The sequence below is a fragment of the Falco biarmicus genome, chromosome 4 (genome assembly GCF_023638135.1).
Source record: "Falco biarmicus isolate bFalBia1 chromosome 4, bFalBia1.pri, whole genome shotgun sequence".
In the NCBI taxonomy this organism is placed as follows: domain Eukaryota; kingdom Metazoa; phylum Chordata; class Aves; order Falconiformes; family Falconidae; genus Falco; species Falco biarmicus.
The window spans coordinates 110,741,729-110,757,652 of record NC_079291.1 but is presented as its reverse complement, the minus strand read 5'-3'; the positions used below and the strand labels follow the sequence as shown (position 1 = coordinate 110,757,652).

At 40.7% G+C, this 15,924-nt stretch overlaps 1 protein-coding gene across 1 annotated transcript in view; it reads left to right on the top strand.

Annotated features, from left to right (window-relative positions):
- Positions 1-15,924, top strand: part of SLC6A11 (solute carrier family 6 member 11) — a 107,514-nt gene that overhangs the window by 74,200 nt on the left and 17,390 nt on the right. The window contains exon 8 of the mRNA XM_056337702.1: positions 11,592-11,695. Coding sequence (XP_056193677.1) covers positions 11,592-11,695 — 104 coding nt within the window. The remainder of the gene's footprint in view (positions 1-11,591; positions 11,696-15,924) is intronic.

Sequence of the window (15,924 nt, the reverse complement as noted above, 5' to 3'; positions counted from 1 at the left end):
TCAAGCATCCCAGCATTAAATGTATCAGCCTTGTACCTTTCAGAGTGTGAGTGAGGTAGGAGGCAGAAGTTGCTCTTTTAATATATTAGTTTACTGTACTGCAGATTAATGAAATAATGAAATAACAGATTTACTGCTGGGACTTGTTACCTCCTGTTGTTTCTGTAATGGCATTCAATTTGGAAGCAGAGTTGTGTAGATGTGTGGGGCAGGGGTGTGTGCTGCTGGCTGTTCTCAGCAATTAGCCAAGGAGACGGTTGGTAAGACAATAGTAAAATAAGGATGCAAAATGCAATATGTTTAGCACGTGCGTTCTTGCCAGGCTGGGATTTCTCTTAATTGAGGTGCTAGTTTGTGTGTTTGACTCCTGTGTCAGAATACGCTGACTGGGCAGCGAATCCAAACCACTGGTCTCTTTCCCGTCTCCCATAGCACTGTTGCCGTGTGAGGTAACGTGGAGGGTTTCAATCAACAAGTCCATAATCAAAGTGAATTGCAGGCTCAGAAGACTGAAATCGGAGTTTGGAAATCAAAGACACTTTTTAAAAAAACCACGAAGCCTTGCACTTGTTTCACTGCCCTTCCCACAACAACACCCACCCACCCACCCTGAAATGCACATTCACGCCCCTGGTTATCTCAGCTAGCAATCTGCAGAGGAGAGGGATTTTCAGATAACGTTAATTTTTAACGAACATATACCCTAACCTGTATGAGGGTACTCATGATTATACAGACAGGGAAGTACAGCAGGACCTCGTGGCTGCTAGTTTTGGAATCATGCCAAGGCAGTCAAGATCTCTCCTAAGTTTTGGGTTAAGGAGTTCAGGAAGGTAAACCAGTCTCATAACAAACATTATTTGAGTCATGAAAAGCAGTCAGAGTGAGTGAAAGAATTCTTCCTCTGAGTCCCAGAAGGAACCTCAGCATGCTTTGCTCCAGCACCTGACTTCCAACACTGGCTGGCAACACAGAAACATACTACTGGTGTGGCTCCCCTATTGAGGAAGGTCCTGTTCTATTTTAACAGGGTGGTACTTGGCTAACAGTTATGCCTTGGGACATTAGCATTTAAATATGTGTAAGCTGAGCTATAGTATTGGTCTCCAAAGGCAGCAATGAATAAAAAAAACTGCAGGCATTTAGGGCCTTCCCCCCCAGCTCACCATTCTCACGATGAATCCCCTGCATTCACCCGCCCGTGCGCAGCATTAGCGGGAGGTGGGAGCGGGACAGCCTAGCAACCCGCAGCCATCCCGAGGGGCGGAGAGGAAGGGATTTTCATGTAATTATTCACTGCTACAAAAGCTGTTGTCAGGTAGACACTAGAAACATAGCTGGTTTATTATTCGCCTAACCTACTTTTAATCTTTTGAGAATCACTACCATTAAAGAGAGGCAAAAAAGAGCTTAATTCAGCCATTTTCTGCCTGGCCGTTTAAGTTGTGTTTTCCTGCTCTAATGAAGGCTCTGCTTTCAGAAGCTGTGTTGTTTAAAAACCCCTGGGTAGTAAACTTCAGAAACAAACCAAGTCCTGTATCCAAAACTCAACTTTTTTTCCTTTTTTTTTTTCTTTTTTTTTTTTTCCTTTTTCCTTTTTCCCTGCCTCTCCACAATACACAGTACATATTTTGTTTTGGTTTAGTTTTCCATTTAATGACATTTCCCATTAAGTTGAGAGGGTAGCAAGATAATTTCTTTTTTTTTTTTTCCCAAAGAAGGCATTTGGGGACAGGGGGCAGGGGCTAAAGAGCTTATTTACTTTAGGTAACACAGTTGGTGCCAGCCGTGCTTGGATCCAGCAGGTTTTTTACTTTACTTTCCCGAACACGAGGGCCCTGGCCTTGCTGCCAGCCATGATCCCTTGGAGCTGACTGAGGCTTCGTGGCGAGAACAGGGGACATTTCAGTACTGTTCTTGCTACCTGCATAAGCCTACAGGAGCTGTGCTTCTCCTGTAAAACATCATGCTAAACTCTTCTTACATCAAGGACTGTTGGAACAGACAGCTGTGGCTTTCAAGTAGCCCGAGGGCAGGCATATTTTCAGGGAATAGTCTGATTTATAACCTTCTTTTTCCACATCACGCTTTTAGCGTAAGTTCAATAAATGTAGACTGATAACTTCAGACATGGAAAGTTTTAAAGGACACTGTTTAATGGAATGTAAGTGTACCAAAAGTATGTTGAACTACTATTGAAAGCATATTTGCTGAGGCAGCAACTTTCAGAATGATTTATCGTGAAGGTCATCATGTAAATTCTCAGAAACTTTGATCTGTGTCTTTAGTTAATCTTCTACTCAGAGAAGTTACTTTAAAATTGCATTCTAGCAGTGTGTTTTGTTCCGTTTGTTCCAGGATTTCAGTTTCAAGCAAGAAGCTGTATTTTTCTAGTCAGCAAAAAGCTTTTCATTGTGACCCCTGGGACTAACTAGTTTAATTTTGCAAAATTTCTTTTTATTTCTAAAGACATGTGTCGTCTTTTAATTAATTCTGTTGAAAAGATTTGTAGATTTCTTTAAAAAACTAAACATATACCGAGAGAAGAAAATCAGTATTTTTTATTTTATAGTCAAACATGAAAAACTATGCAGCTATAATAACTGTTGATTATGTGGGGAAATTAAAATAATAAAGTTTATTCTCCCCTGTTTGATTTTGCCTGTAGGATTCATAAGAATAAGATACATTATCAGTGTACTGCTCATCAGGAAAAGAGCAGAATGCATCCAAGGAATGGATTTATTCACTTTGAATATCTGCATCTTCTAAGTGTTTGGGTTGTTTTTGAGAGTAGAACAGTACTTTGAACTGAAATATGTATTTTGCATAGTTGCATAGCACAGACATTCAGCATTTTTGTGCCAGCTGCTATTGAAGACAAAAAATCAGTTGATTACAAGAGGGTGATTAGAGAGTAAATGAAAACCAGTTAATTCTCTTTTTTATGCCTTTAAACAGAGATTTCAGTTGATGGCAGTGACCTAGGTGTAACCTAGGTGTCTAAAGATACTGTGTGCTGCTGTTCAGCGTGGCCTCCGGGGCAGATGTAGATGCTCCAGCCTCTTCTCTATTCAGTTAGCAAAGCACTCTGCAATGAAACCTAAAATACCCCAAAATGAATCTCTGTCTTTTCTTGTGGGGTGTCATATGAATGTAGCGCATTCTTCATCTTTAGTGTGTGAGGAACACAGAAAGTGTTAAAAGAAAAAAAAAGAAAAAAAAGCCACACATACACTTTGTTGCTTTCTTTCCAGTGTATCCAGTGATACGTATATATACCCAGCCTATACAGCAGTCTGCTTCTCCTGGTGTTCTCTGCTACCAGCCAAACATAATAGTTTGTGATGGTGTTGAATGTTCTTCGTAATGAGAAGGCTGGAAAAAAAATTACTTTAACTGGAATAAAATCAGAGGTAGAATGCTCAGTCCTCTGCTACTGCCTATTTTAGCATTTTTCTTAGAAGATACATTCATAAATATATTAAAATTTAACTGAGGAATGTAATAAATGGCAATTTAAGAAATGTTCTGGAAATTATTCTTATAGTTGCACATTAACCTACACTGTGTAGGCACACCTCAATCAGTAGAATAAACCTTAGTTTCCTAGTATCTTCAGAAATTAATGATTGTATTTATTTGAGACATAGGAACTAAGACTGGAAAAATCAGTCTTGTAAATAAAAAAATGTTAAAGCTCCCTGCTTAGGAAACTTCAGGCTATATGGTACTTCCTTGTGACAGAGAGTATGTGCTCTGTGTTCTTAATATTGAAGTATTATTCTGAGCAGCAGAGTCCAGTGGCCCTGTTCTGTTTGCTACAGCAGCGCCGTGACCGTCAGGAGCCTCAGCACGGGCAGGATTTGGCTGCAGGAAAAGCATTCCGTTAGGTCTGAGCATGGTTTGTTTTGTTTAACATAGCTGAGGTAGGTTCGTTTCACATGTACCACGTGTTCACGTGTATCGCATCTCTTTGGTAGTGTCAGTGTGAAGCCAAGGTGCGTTACCAGATGAGAGAAAGGTTCCAGTCTGGCCCCACAACAAGGTCAGAGTATCTTGGTAGCACCTGTCTGTCCAGTTGTCCTCCGAGTTGTAGGTTCATGGTGTGAGCACCTGCTGTTTTTCTGGGGGTTACAGCAGAAGGGTCAGCTTGGTTTTCAATTTCATCTCCTGTTCAGTCGGATATGTTAGCTAGTAACTGAAAACAGGATTTAATGATGAACTGATAGAAAAGAAGTACTTGGACTATCTGAGGTGAAAGGACGGGGTGAAATAGGGACTTTGGCTTTTCCCCCAAATCATTAGAAACTGCATTTTTTTCATCAAATCTTGCTAAGCATATATTTTGGGGTTTCCTACAGTTTTATGTCAGAAAGTATTGGACCTGTTCTGACCTGTTGTGGCAGTGCAGCTGCCATTGCTGAAGGCCGCAGTCCCGTAGACGCTCTGTTTTGATTTTGCACATGGATTTCTGTTTGGGTTGTTCTTTTGGGGTTTTTTGTTCTTTTTTCCTCTGATCTTCATTTAGTCCTCTTGTGGCTTCTCCATTTATTGAATTTGTCTGCCTTTTACAGTACATGAAATATCCAGGTAGGTTAGGTGGCTCCCAGCTGGGTTGGGTGCTTTATGAATATAGACTCACAAAGCATGGGCTTTAGAAGCCAACTTGAAAATGCTAAACCTTGTGATCTAGTACAGCTAGAGAAGTTCTGTAGCTGACGTGATTTTTTTGACGTTTTCCACACCCTCCCCACATATTGTGATGGACACTGGCACATGAACATTAAACCTGTCATGACATGTGGGACTTAAACTCCAGTAATGCTCCTTTTCAAGTCTATTTGGCAACAGGTTATTTGATTCAAGCATTCTTCCTGTTATAAAAATCTGCAACTGTTCTATGCCTTTACCTTGAAATTCATTTATTATATCCTGACAGCAAAGCCTATACTTTTAAAATTCTTATTTGAAACCAAAGGCACACTGCTTTTTAAAATACAAACACTGCTGAGATTCATCAAAAAGTAGTGAATAATTTAAATTAAAATAAAATTCTAAAGTGATTGCTTATTCTCTGATAACAAAATGGAAAATAAATTATTATCAACATTTGGAACATCATGTTTTAAAGAGTGAGCACAGCATTTAACTGGCCTATGAGATCTCCCATATTCTCAGACAGAATGTTTCATTATGGAATTGTCATTAACCACTCTGTATTTAAGGATGCTTTGAGCTTTGCAGCTGAAGAGGTGGTTCAGTCTCACTGTTAAGAATGTAAAAAAAAAGTGCATTTATGGAACTACACCACTGGGATGCATATTTCAGCCAGTACTCAGACACTAATGTGAAATCAATTCCCTTGATTTTAATAGAAATACTCAAGGAAGCAAACTTAAGTGTGTGGGTACAAATAGTAGGAGCCCTTACATGTTTATCATTTTTAACAGTTCTGTTAACTGTAGACAACAGGAGAGGCCATGGAAAGACAGATAAACAATATACACATTTTGTTTAATGGAAGAATCCTCATAGTGCTTGATTGTTGTCCTAATTATGTACGGAGAAACATGGATGTTGCGGTCCTTTTAGATGAGACATTACATTGAAAACTCTCTGAACCCTTCACCTGGAGCAAGGTATCACAGTGATTCAGTACCATTAAGAAATCTGTGAAATATCATTTAGAAGACTGCAAAAAAAGAAAGAGTGACGTGTGTTTTTCTTTACACACCCCACCAGTCTCTGAAACTGGAATACACAGGCACCTAAAGCCTACGTGTCAGTCCAGACTAGTATCAAGAACCCACAGCTACTACCTCAACATGCTTGTTGATTCTGTACGTGTGAGAGCAGTGCCACTGGGAGGAGATCATGGCACCTCCCCTGCGCTAGGTCACATACAGCCCTTAGGTCAGCACCAGTTGTAATGACAATGACGGTACTGGGTTCCCATCTGGAAAAATGCCATAAGCCTTACTCTGTCGTAGCTTTAGTCATATTTGTTACTTTTCCTTGTGTGTCATTAGGCATACACTTTATTGTGTAGACACTGCCTGCTTTTTAGAGCTTTTCTGGGGTTTTTTGGTATTAAATTCCATCGTATCGTTCAGGCCCATGTATGGTCTTCCCTACTTCATGCTACTGTGACAATAGCACTAGTGTTACACATTGGTTATTCTCATCTGTTGACTTAAAGTAGAGGGAAAAAAATCACCTTTCAATCACGGTAGATCTGTGAGTCAACAGTTAGAGGGCCGCTGTTACCATGTGCAGGGTGCTTGTGAAGATGTACAGGTACGCACACAATACAATGGGTATTTGAACAAGGAATAAGCATAGGAAGTGGCTGAGGTGATTTAGTGCTGCACTGGGCCATTTATGAAAAATCATATTCTCTTTTGTTTGCTTTTCCGCTTTTTTACCAGTATCTGAGCAACAAACTGAATAATTAAACCATAAACTGGTGTTTGTCCCAAGAGCTTCTCTACTCAGCCCACAGACTTGATCCTCACAGGCAGAGGCAATGTAGGCTGACCAGGTCCTGTCTTCCTCCAGGGCCCAGGTGCTGAGATGCTTGGCTGTGGGTTTGAACATGTAACCTGCCACAAACATAATTTCCAAGTATCACATTTTTAACAGACCGCTCCCACTTCGGCTCAAAATGTCCTCAACATGCATTTTAGGCACCTTGCATTCCTCCTAGAGATACGCACAACACAGCAGAATAGTGAAATTTCATTAATAGCTTCCTTTAGCTGAGGTGTAAAAGGAAGCTTTTCAGGTGACAACATACATTTTTTTTGAACAACATGTCTTTCAGGAGGGTCAGGCTGAAAATAACTGCATGTTCCCCAGCCATGAAACAATTTTACACCTTATGAGTTACATTCAGCTGTTTGTCATGACTCAAAAGGTTTGTGGAAGTGCCAGTCAGTTTATCCTATATTTCCTGCAGTCACGGGAAGATTCCATAATAGCTGTGTAGCAGTGTATAGAAAATATATACAGAGAATATGGGAAGTGAAGGGAAGGTACACAGTTAGAGAAAAACCTGGAATCTAATGTTAGTCCTTCAGGTAAGCAATGTTCTTTTTTATTCCATGCATTATGGAAATAATCAATTTCAACACATAACAGGTTTTCCCCAAGGCCTCTGCCTTATTCAGGCACAGCTCCAGCTAAGCTCATTTCAGGACAGTTACGCAACATTTTGTTTTAGCCTTTTCACGCGTTGCTTGGCCCTGTAAATATACTGCATATTGTTCAGACCTTGTTCATCACAAAAAATGCCTCAGCCTTTCAAAGTGACTTATTTCTGCACTGTCCACATGCTTCATAAACCTCAGTTATTTTGTTTTCAGTGTATGGCATAACCCCATCTCACTGATATAGGGAGATACATAGTGAAGCTAAACCGAGAGGCCATTGGTCTTTTGGGGATTTAAAATCTGAAGTTGTAGACCTGGCTTTTTATACTGTGGGTTTTTTCCGCTTGTTCCAGACATGTCTTTCATTCACCTTAGTTGCAACTGTGAATGCTCAGTAATTTTGTACTTCACTTTAGGCACCCATTAAATGAGGATTACCCAGTTAATGAACATTTGAGAAAGGGTTGGTTTGAGCGATTTATGGACATAATGTCACATAGAAACTTTATAGCAGAGGCATGAAAAGAACCTAATTCTCTAGAGCAGTATTCTGTTGTCTTCACTACAGCACATCCCCCTTCTTCTTTATGCTTCTTCATTCATTACGTGCGGTACAGTCACGGCAACAAAAGAGGCAAAGGATCCTCCAGACAACAGGATTCTCTGTTTGACGAGCTCAATTCATCTCCCTGGGCAGAGAGATGAATAGTCATGTAAAAGAAGATTGTGTCCTAGACCTAAACACAAGAAGGTCAAATTAAGATTACCCAGGCAGACTTAGTATCTAGGTATTGCTAGCTTTTGAGAGCTGGACTTTGCAAAAAAAAGTGCTTTCTGTTTTTAGTAAAGAACGTTCTTGTTTATTCCGTTTTGTGGAATTGTGTTTGTACCAACATAAGTTAGGTATCAGCAGGACGCAGCTGAGACCACACTTGTGAGCTAATGGTGTGAATCAGAGAAGTGTGAGAAATCCTCAAAACGGGGATCAGGGCACAGACAGCTCTGCCTGTTTCCCTTCCCACTCGGAAAATGGGAAGCAGAGAGACTCAGTCTCTCACTGTCGTGCCTCATTTCTACTTGGAGAAAGCAGGCAGTGCCATAGAGTCGAGGCATGTTTGATTTATCTTCTCCCTTTGGAAACAGAGCTTCATCTCATGGACTCATTGAACAGCCTCTTCTTCGTAGCCAGCAGGAATTATTCCCGTGCAGGAGTCAGAGCAGTGGTGGTGCTCCTGTGCTCTGAGCTGGCGTTTGCATTCTCCTCATTCTGAAGTAGTGCTGAGCCTAGCATGGCCGGGCAGTGGTTGCAACATGGGTGCAAAAACGGGAGCACAATAGGTATAGAGGTTCTGTCTTTTTTTTATATTTGGATTTTTAAAATTTTAAGGTATAATAAACAAAGGTTGTGTGCTTTAGGTTTAATCTTGTTTTGGCATGGAAACATTTTAAACACGAGATAAAAAAAAAGTAAGAAGAAAAACTTAGTTCCATCTTTTAAAGTAGGAGCTAATAGAAAACTATAAGGCATTTTCAATCTCCAAATTTATGAGTGCATACCACTAAATTGACTTAATTATTTCTAACCAAAAGATTTTTCAAGGTGCAAAGTTTATAAAGCATGAACAGGATGTTTTCTGGTACACGTCCTTTCCTTTTTTTTTACTTATGCCAGAAACGTATCAAGTCCTATCTCATTTCAGAAAAAAAGCGTACTCCTTTTGTCCCAGCCTTTCACCAGCTGCTGGCTCCAGAACCCTTGGTTTGCAGCTTACTGGCAGTGTTTTCTTTGTCTCTATCCTTCAGTATTTCATTGTTCTGCAGCATTGTGCTACATTCATTCCATGTACTTGGAAAATGTTACAACTTCTAGTCTAAGCCAGACGCTGCAAATTTAGCACTCAGAAATAATTCATAATGCTTTTGTTGCCGTAAGCCAGATAGCTGACACCTGGGTTGGTGGGTGGTATCTACAAAAGCCCATCAGCACCCACTAGAAGTTTTAATGAGAACAACTTCCCCTGAGGTACAGTTTATGACCGACTAAGCCTGGGTGTGACTTAGACTAATAAACCATTTGTGTACCTCAACAAATTCTCCAGCTACAAACAAGTACTGCAGTCTGACGCTAAATGTCCAATGGTCACTAGCTGTTGGGGCAAGAACGTGAAGAACTGGTCTGTAATATCAACTGCATAGCTTTAACATGGTGACATGTCTAGACTTGTGACAAACATGCAACAGTTTGCCCATCTCTCATGTTTTTTCCAGCTACCCAAAATCTGCCTGTGGTTTCTACCTTTAATTCCCTATTTGCCATTTCCTCGATCAGTGGTAGATGTTTTTGCCATTTCAGAAGGCTGCAATTGAAATATTAATGGTCATCACAAATTAAATGTCACTGGTTCTCTGAGTATGGAATCCAAAAGAAGCTGTGCTGATTCTGTTATTCCATTCAGTAAATAACATTCCTTCCTTCCTGTTCAAACATTAACAGCGGTTCTGATGGAATTTCTAGGTTGATGTCATATAGTGCAACAAAAACAAAGGGCTCTTCACTCTGATTCAACTTTTGCTTACAGAGCATGTTTCTCATAAAGTATTTGTGACTTTTTGTGGTGAATCACTCAGATGTCACGGTCTTTAGAGGAGACTTCTTTGAAGGAAATAATATCACTTATGGCCTGAATTTTATCCGTTTTTCTAACTAGGTACACGGGACCTCCAGAGGGATATGCTTTCTGTTCCACTTCTCAAGCAGCTCTGGAGGTTCTCACTTCAGAGTACAATTCTTCTTTGCCCCGATTTCCCCTAGGACTTGCTGTACAGGGAATAATCAGACTTCTGTGGAGCTGGCGTATGCCAACAGGAAAGGCTGTTGCTTGTCTAAGTGCTGTACAATGCATTGCAACAGTAGGTTGTGCAAAAACTGAAATGGAAGGAAACCGCAGATTCTGCATGTCCTGATCCAGTTTCCTAGCTTTTGTTTGTGCTTAAGAAGACCGTGCATTTTCAGTTGACCTATGCTACTTGCAGCTTTTTGGGAGCTTCTGATCTTGTTAAAGAGCCTGTCTGTCAAAAGGCTTTCTTGGTGCGGTTCTTTCCTTACCAAGTGGTGAAACTTCGAGATGTAACCAGCTGTGTCTTATTCAGTATGACAGCAGTGAAAGCATTTAAGCCACTGATGCAAATCAAATGTGATCTTAATGTTACTCCTAAACAGAAACACTCTCAACAACTGCAGAGACTGAGGTCTCACTTGATCGCATGTAAGATAAATACATCCCCTTCATGTATTTATGAGTATTTGATTACAATTATTACTATTGCTATTATTAGTCATGGAATAATTATCTGTATTACCTCTTCCCTGTCTCAGAGTAGCTAATGGCTACGGAGTTATTACTTCTGGTTATGTAGTCAGTGTTTTGTTACTTCTCTGAAAAGCACTTTGGTTGCTCTGCTTTAAAAAACCCAAACATACAGAGCTCATTTATCCCAGAAAACCAGGAGTCAGAATTTATTGGATTGGAAAGAATAGTCTAGCTGGGTAGATGTGGGTTCTTCACATGGCTCTCATGGCAAAAGCAGGAGTTAAAAGAATGTATTTACCTCCAGTAATAACACATACAGACTCTTGCTGAACAAAATTAACTGTTTTGTTGGGAGTATATTTAAAGTAAAAAAAAATTGCATTTTATATTAGTGTTCTGAGATGGCTGTGAGGAGAATAATCTCACTGTATCAGCTCATGCTTCCTTTTTTTTTTTTTTTTTTTCCCCTCCCCTCTGATTTAGACTATAATATTTTTTTCACTTTAGGATACAAATGTTACCATAATGACAGTATAAAGCTACTTAGTTGTTAAGCTTTACAGAACTTTCATTTATTAATTGTACAGTGACCAGAAAAAACATGTCCTCATGCCTAACTGGGGCCATTATGTACTGCTCAAGAAACACCTTTACATGGATAAATTGTTTCTTCTCTTTCCCCAGCTTAATTTGTATATTATCTATGAATGGCATATTTTGTGTTTAGAGTATTTTTTCACACTAAACTTTTAAATTTGAATAAATACTTATCAAATGCGAATTAGATGAATGCAGATGATTCTGTTTAGATTCCAATTTCTAACACATTGTAGTTTAATAAAACCATTAAAGAATTTATACTGGGTGAGGTTGTTCTTGAGAAATTCTGTCTCTATTTCTACTTTGATTAGGTTGAACCTGTAAAGACCAGCTGAGTTACTCCTTGTTTATACCGCTGGGAAGGAGGGGGGAATTTAAGTCACAGTGTATATTTTTTAAGGTTGTGACTTATAAAAGGTGTCCCAAATACCCTATACAGTTGCTTCTGCAAATCTGCAGCAAATATATGCATGAAGGTGATTTCCTTCCTGACCTTTTTTAACCACTCCATTTCTTTTGTCTGCAGGTGTGGGTGGATGCCGGCACACAGATATTTTTCTCTTACGCGATCTGCTTGGGGTGCTTGACAGCCCTGGGAAGTTACAACAACTATAATAATAACTGCTACAGGTAATACCTTCCATGCTTTATTTTTACATTTAGTTTCACCAATGGAAGTGTCCACACGCTTAGCTTCACTGGGAAGTACTTCCCTTTTCCTTTAGGTATTCGCATGAGTAATCATAAGCACATGCACATGTTTTTGTAGGAGAGAGATCTATAATCATAGATTTGTAGAACCCCAGGCTGGTTTGGGCTGGAAGGGACCTTAAAGATCAGCCAGTTCCACCCCCTGCCCTGGGCAGGGCCACCTCCCACCAGCCCAGGTTGCCCCAAGCCCCGTCCAGCCTGGCCCTGAGCCCTGCCAGGGATGGGGCACCCACAGCTGCTCTGGGCAGCCCGTGCCAGCACCTCACCACCCTCACAGTGAAGAATTTGTTCCTAATAGCTCATCTAAATATGCCCTCTTTTAATTTAAAACCATTCTCCCTTGTCCTGTTGCTACAGGCCCTAGTAAGAAGTCTGTCCCCACCTTTCTTACAAGCCCCCTGAGGTACTGGCAGGTTGCTACAAGGTCTCCCCGGAGCCTTCCCTTCTCCAGGCTGAGCAACCCCGACTCCCTCAGCCTGTCTGCACAGCAGAGCTGCCCCAGCCCTCTGGTCGTCTTTCTTATAATTGCTTCAGAGGAACTCTTTCCAAAATTTGGTGTTTTCATCCATTTTGATCATATCTGACCCTTGCACAGCCACAAGCTACTCAGTACACACAGGTATACACAACTGCATGTATAATATACAGCATTTCATACAAGTATAATTGCATATGTGTGTAATATTTGACTATGTAACATATATCTGCTTTAAAAGAATTCCTACAAAAAACTGTTATTAAAACTCACCTGAGTTCGGTCTATGCTCTGAATGTTGCTTTTTCCCATAGTCTACTTGCTCCTAGCTAAAGCACAGTAGAAATGGATCACATTTCATTGCTTATCTTTATAGAAGTCAGTAAGAAAATTGCTAATGACTTCAGTAAGTTTCAATCTTCCCTGAATCAATGTCGAAAGGATATGACTCACACAAGATCCTCATTCCATTTTACTGGCTTGGGCAGGAATATGAGCACTACTTTTTTCTTCTGGCATCAGGAGTTATTGAATTAGTTTTCCTACTATTCAACAGCCTTTAATACAAGACAGTAAATGACAGTTTGATTGTACTGACTCCATTATGGTCTCCAGACAGAGAACTAAAATTTCATTTTTCAACAAAGGAAACAATACTGTCCAAAAGCAAAGAACCCCAAAGACACCACCCCCAAACCCCTCAAAGTGTAACTATTTAAATTCTGAATTACCGTTTTACTTGGGGAGTTCAGGAGGCAGTTTTAGGAAATGTCTTCTTTGAACATCTTGGCAACAATTTGCTCTTCTGTCAGAGAAACACCAACCAGTAGGGCCCTCCAGCGAGGGAACTGGGATACTGGAAACCATAGACACATGATTGTGTCCACCACCTGAACATCTGCAAAGCTATTCAGCAGCAGCTAAGGGTACTTTGCCATCTAAATATGCAAAGTAACTTAGCAGCAACATAAATTACTTTTTTGCCCGGCTGTGACAGCCGAAATTCCAAATGGTTTGCTGTAAAGTAGTGCGAGTCCCCTAAAACCTTCAGTGCTGACTGACATAATTTTCAGAATAATGACAAAAGATACCCCAGCAGTGGGTAATGAATGCCTCTACAGAACAGTGGGTAATAAGTTTGCCCTAATTAGCATAAGTGATGCTTTAACAAAGGTGCTGCCCCATTTCTCTCTTATTTAATTTTATTGCTTTCCAGTTGCATCCCATCTAGGAGCTATTCTGTCACTGCCTCAAGGACCGCAGTGATCTTTTTACTGTGGTTTTGTAACTCATTACAAAAAGCAGGAGATTTGATGTGTGATCAGAGAGCTTATGTAATTTTCCTTTCCCTCTGACCCTAGCAGCACAGCCGGTAAAACCCATCAGCAGCTGTCTTTGAGAGCTCCCGAGCAAGATGCTGCAACAAAATACTTTTTACTGAATCCAAGATTCACAGTTCCTCTAACAAAATGTTTTCACAGATTTCCTGAATAGGTCAGATTTTATTATGTCCCGAAGTATCGTTCTCAAGGAATCTGAGGAACGGAGTAGGACAGAAGTTAACTGCAGAAAAGCGGCTGAGTTAAACAGGGCTGTTAACAGAGCAAGACATATAAAGCAGCTGTGCAGTGGAAAACAGAATTAGATTTGTATTCTAATTAGTACTTCAAAAAATTAAAATCAAGCCATGAATTTGCCTCTCACAATACCCGCAGTGCGTTGTCTGATTGTAACATCTACTTCCACTCTTTTTGCACTCTGTTTTGCTAAAATATTTTTTCAAAGGGAAAGTTGCAGCGGAGAATAATGATATGAGGTATTTCAGTGGGAAATGGGAAAATCTAAACTGCATATGGGTTTTTCTTATTAGCAACCTGATCTATTTCCTTAACGTTATAAATGATTTGCAAACAAGTCACTTCACGCCTTTTAATAGGAAACGAATTTTTATTATCTTTACTTATCTTTTGTTGTAATACATTCATACAGATCCTCCCTGGATTTACAACAGTTTATATCAAAAGTGATGAATGTACTGGCAGCACCATCAGCAGGCAATGTTTTCCCCATATAAAGAAAATAAAGGTGTACTGATGTTTCCTCTAATTTTTAGCAAGATACAAATTCCTAATCCATTCAGACCTGAAGGGATGGATTCGTTTCAGACAACCCCAGCAGACAGGAGGGAAATGTTCTTGTTCCTGCTTCATGTGCTGTGGCTTGGCAGAACTGGTGCGGCTCCCTGCCGGGCACTGCACAGTTGACCACCCGGGGAAATGCCGCTGGGTTTCACACCACTCCTTTGTGCTCGGGGCTGCACCTCAGCAGGACAACTGTTATGTGTGAGCCCCATTAATACCCAATTAATTCTGCACTAATTATGAATGTGTAACTCACTAAGCAGTTAATTGTGCTTTATCCTATGGATGTTGTATAACACATGTAACTTGGACCAGCCACTCAGGCACTGCAGAAACCTGACCATTTCCTAAGAAATAATCTAGAACCATACATGGTTTCAGCATCTTCATTTAAAAACTTTCTACAGACCAAATAAAACAATTACAACTTGTACAAATCAGGAGTTAGCTGCCATGTTGCTGCTGTGGTACGGAAGATAAATGAGTGATTTCACACACTGTCAACAAATGGACAGGACTTTTAAGAAATGAAGATGTGTCTTTTATCAAGCTTCTAGTCCAAGAGGAAAAGAGGAATGGGAATTGGTCTCGAGGGAATCCATAATGGCAAGGAAGTAATCAGAGGGATGCAAAAGGCTCTGTGGGCCCTTCTCTTTAATCAAAGCAGCTCCCTAAAGAAGGCAGAATGAATTTTCAGCAGCATCCTGCCTGTCAGGCAGGGGGAGGATAAGGGATGCATGTCTTGAATTATTCAAGTGACTGGCAAGACATTAATTCGGAAGAATGTGAAATTTTCCTAAAAATCTGAAGTATTCCTTTCATTTGAAATCAGTTTGGGCTTCAGTCAGGCTCTGATTCCTTCCTACCAAGGATGCTTATTAAAAGTTGGTGGAAAGTTAGATAATCTTCATGTTCTCCTTCCAGTGGTTCTTGAGCATTTGTGTTTTAAAATTCATGGTTTTCACAGTCAATGGACCCAGATCCCACTTTCAGTTTTCCTTCCCAGAGGAGGAGAAAAAAGACTGAACTGAAGGTTACACACTTCTGTCTAAGGGAAAAAAACAGAAGGAGTTGAGGGGTTAGTAGAATTCCTCCAAAGAAAAAGGAAGGACGGAAATTAAAATCGGAGGTTATATTTTTATTAGGACAGGAAACACTGTGAGGACCCCAGAGAACTGAGTGCTCAGTCTGTGACGGTCTGAGGAAGCAAATGCTGGAGCTGTGGCTGTGTTACTGGGAACAGGTACCTCACCGGCTGGAGGTGGTGAGAATCCCCCTGGGTTCACTTCTGCCCGGTTCCTTGGAGAGGTGCATGCCTGCCCTTAAGTGTCTGTACCGTGGCGCTGTGGTCTGTGGGTCCTCCCAGCCAGGGGAGGAATGGTTTTTCTCTCGGGGCTGGTCTAGTGGTGCAGCGTTGTCCAGCTTAACCCCCCCAGCCCGGCCCTAGGACCTGCCTTGGAGAGGCAGCAGCAGAAACTGCCAGGGGCTCTGGCGGTGCACAGGGGACGTTGTATCTCCACCTCAAGCCTTTT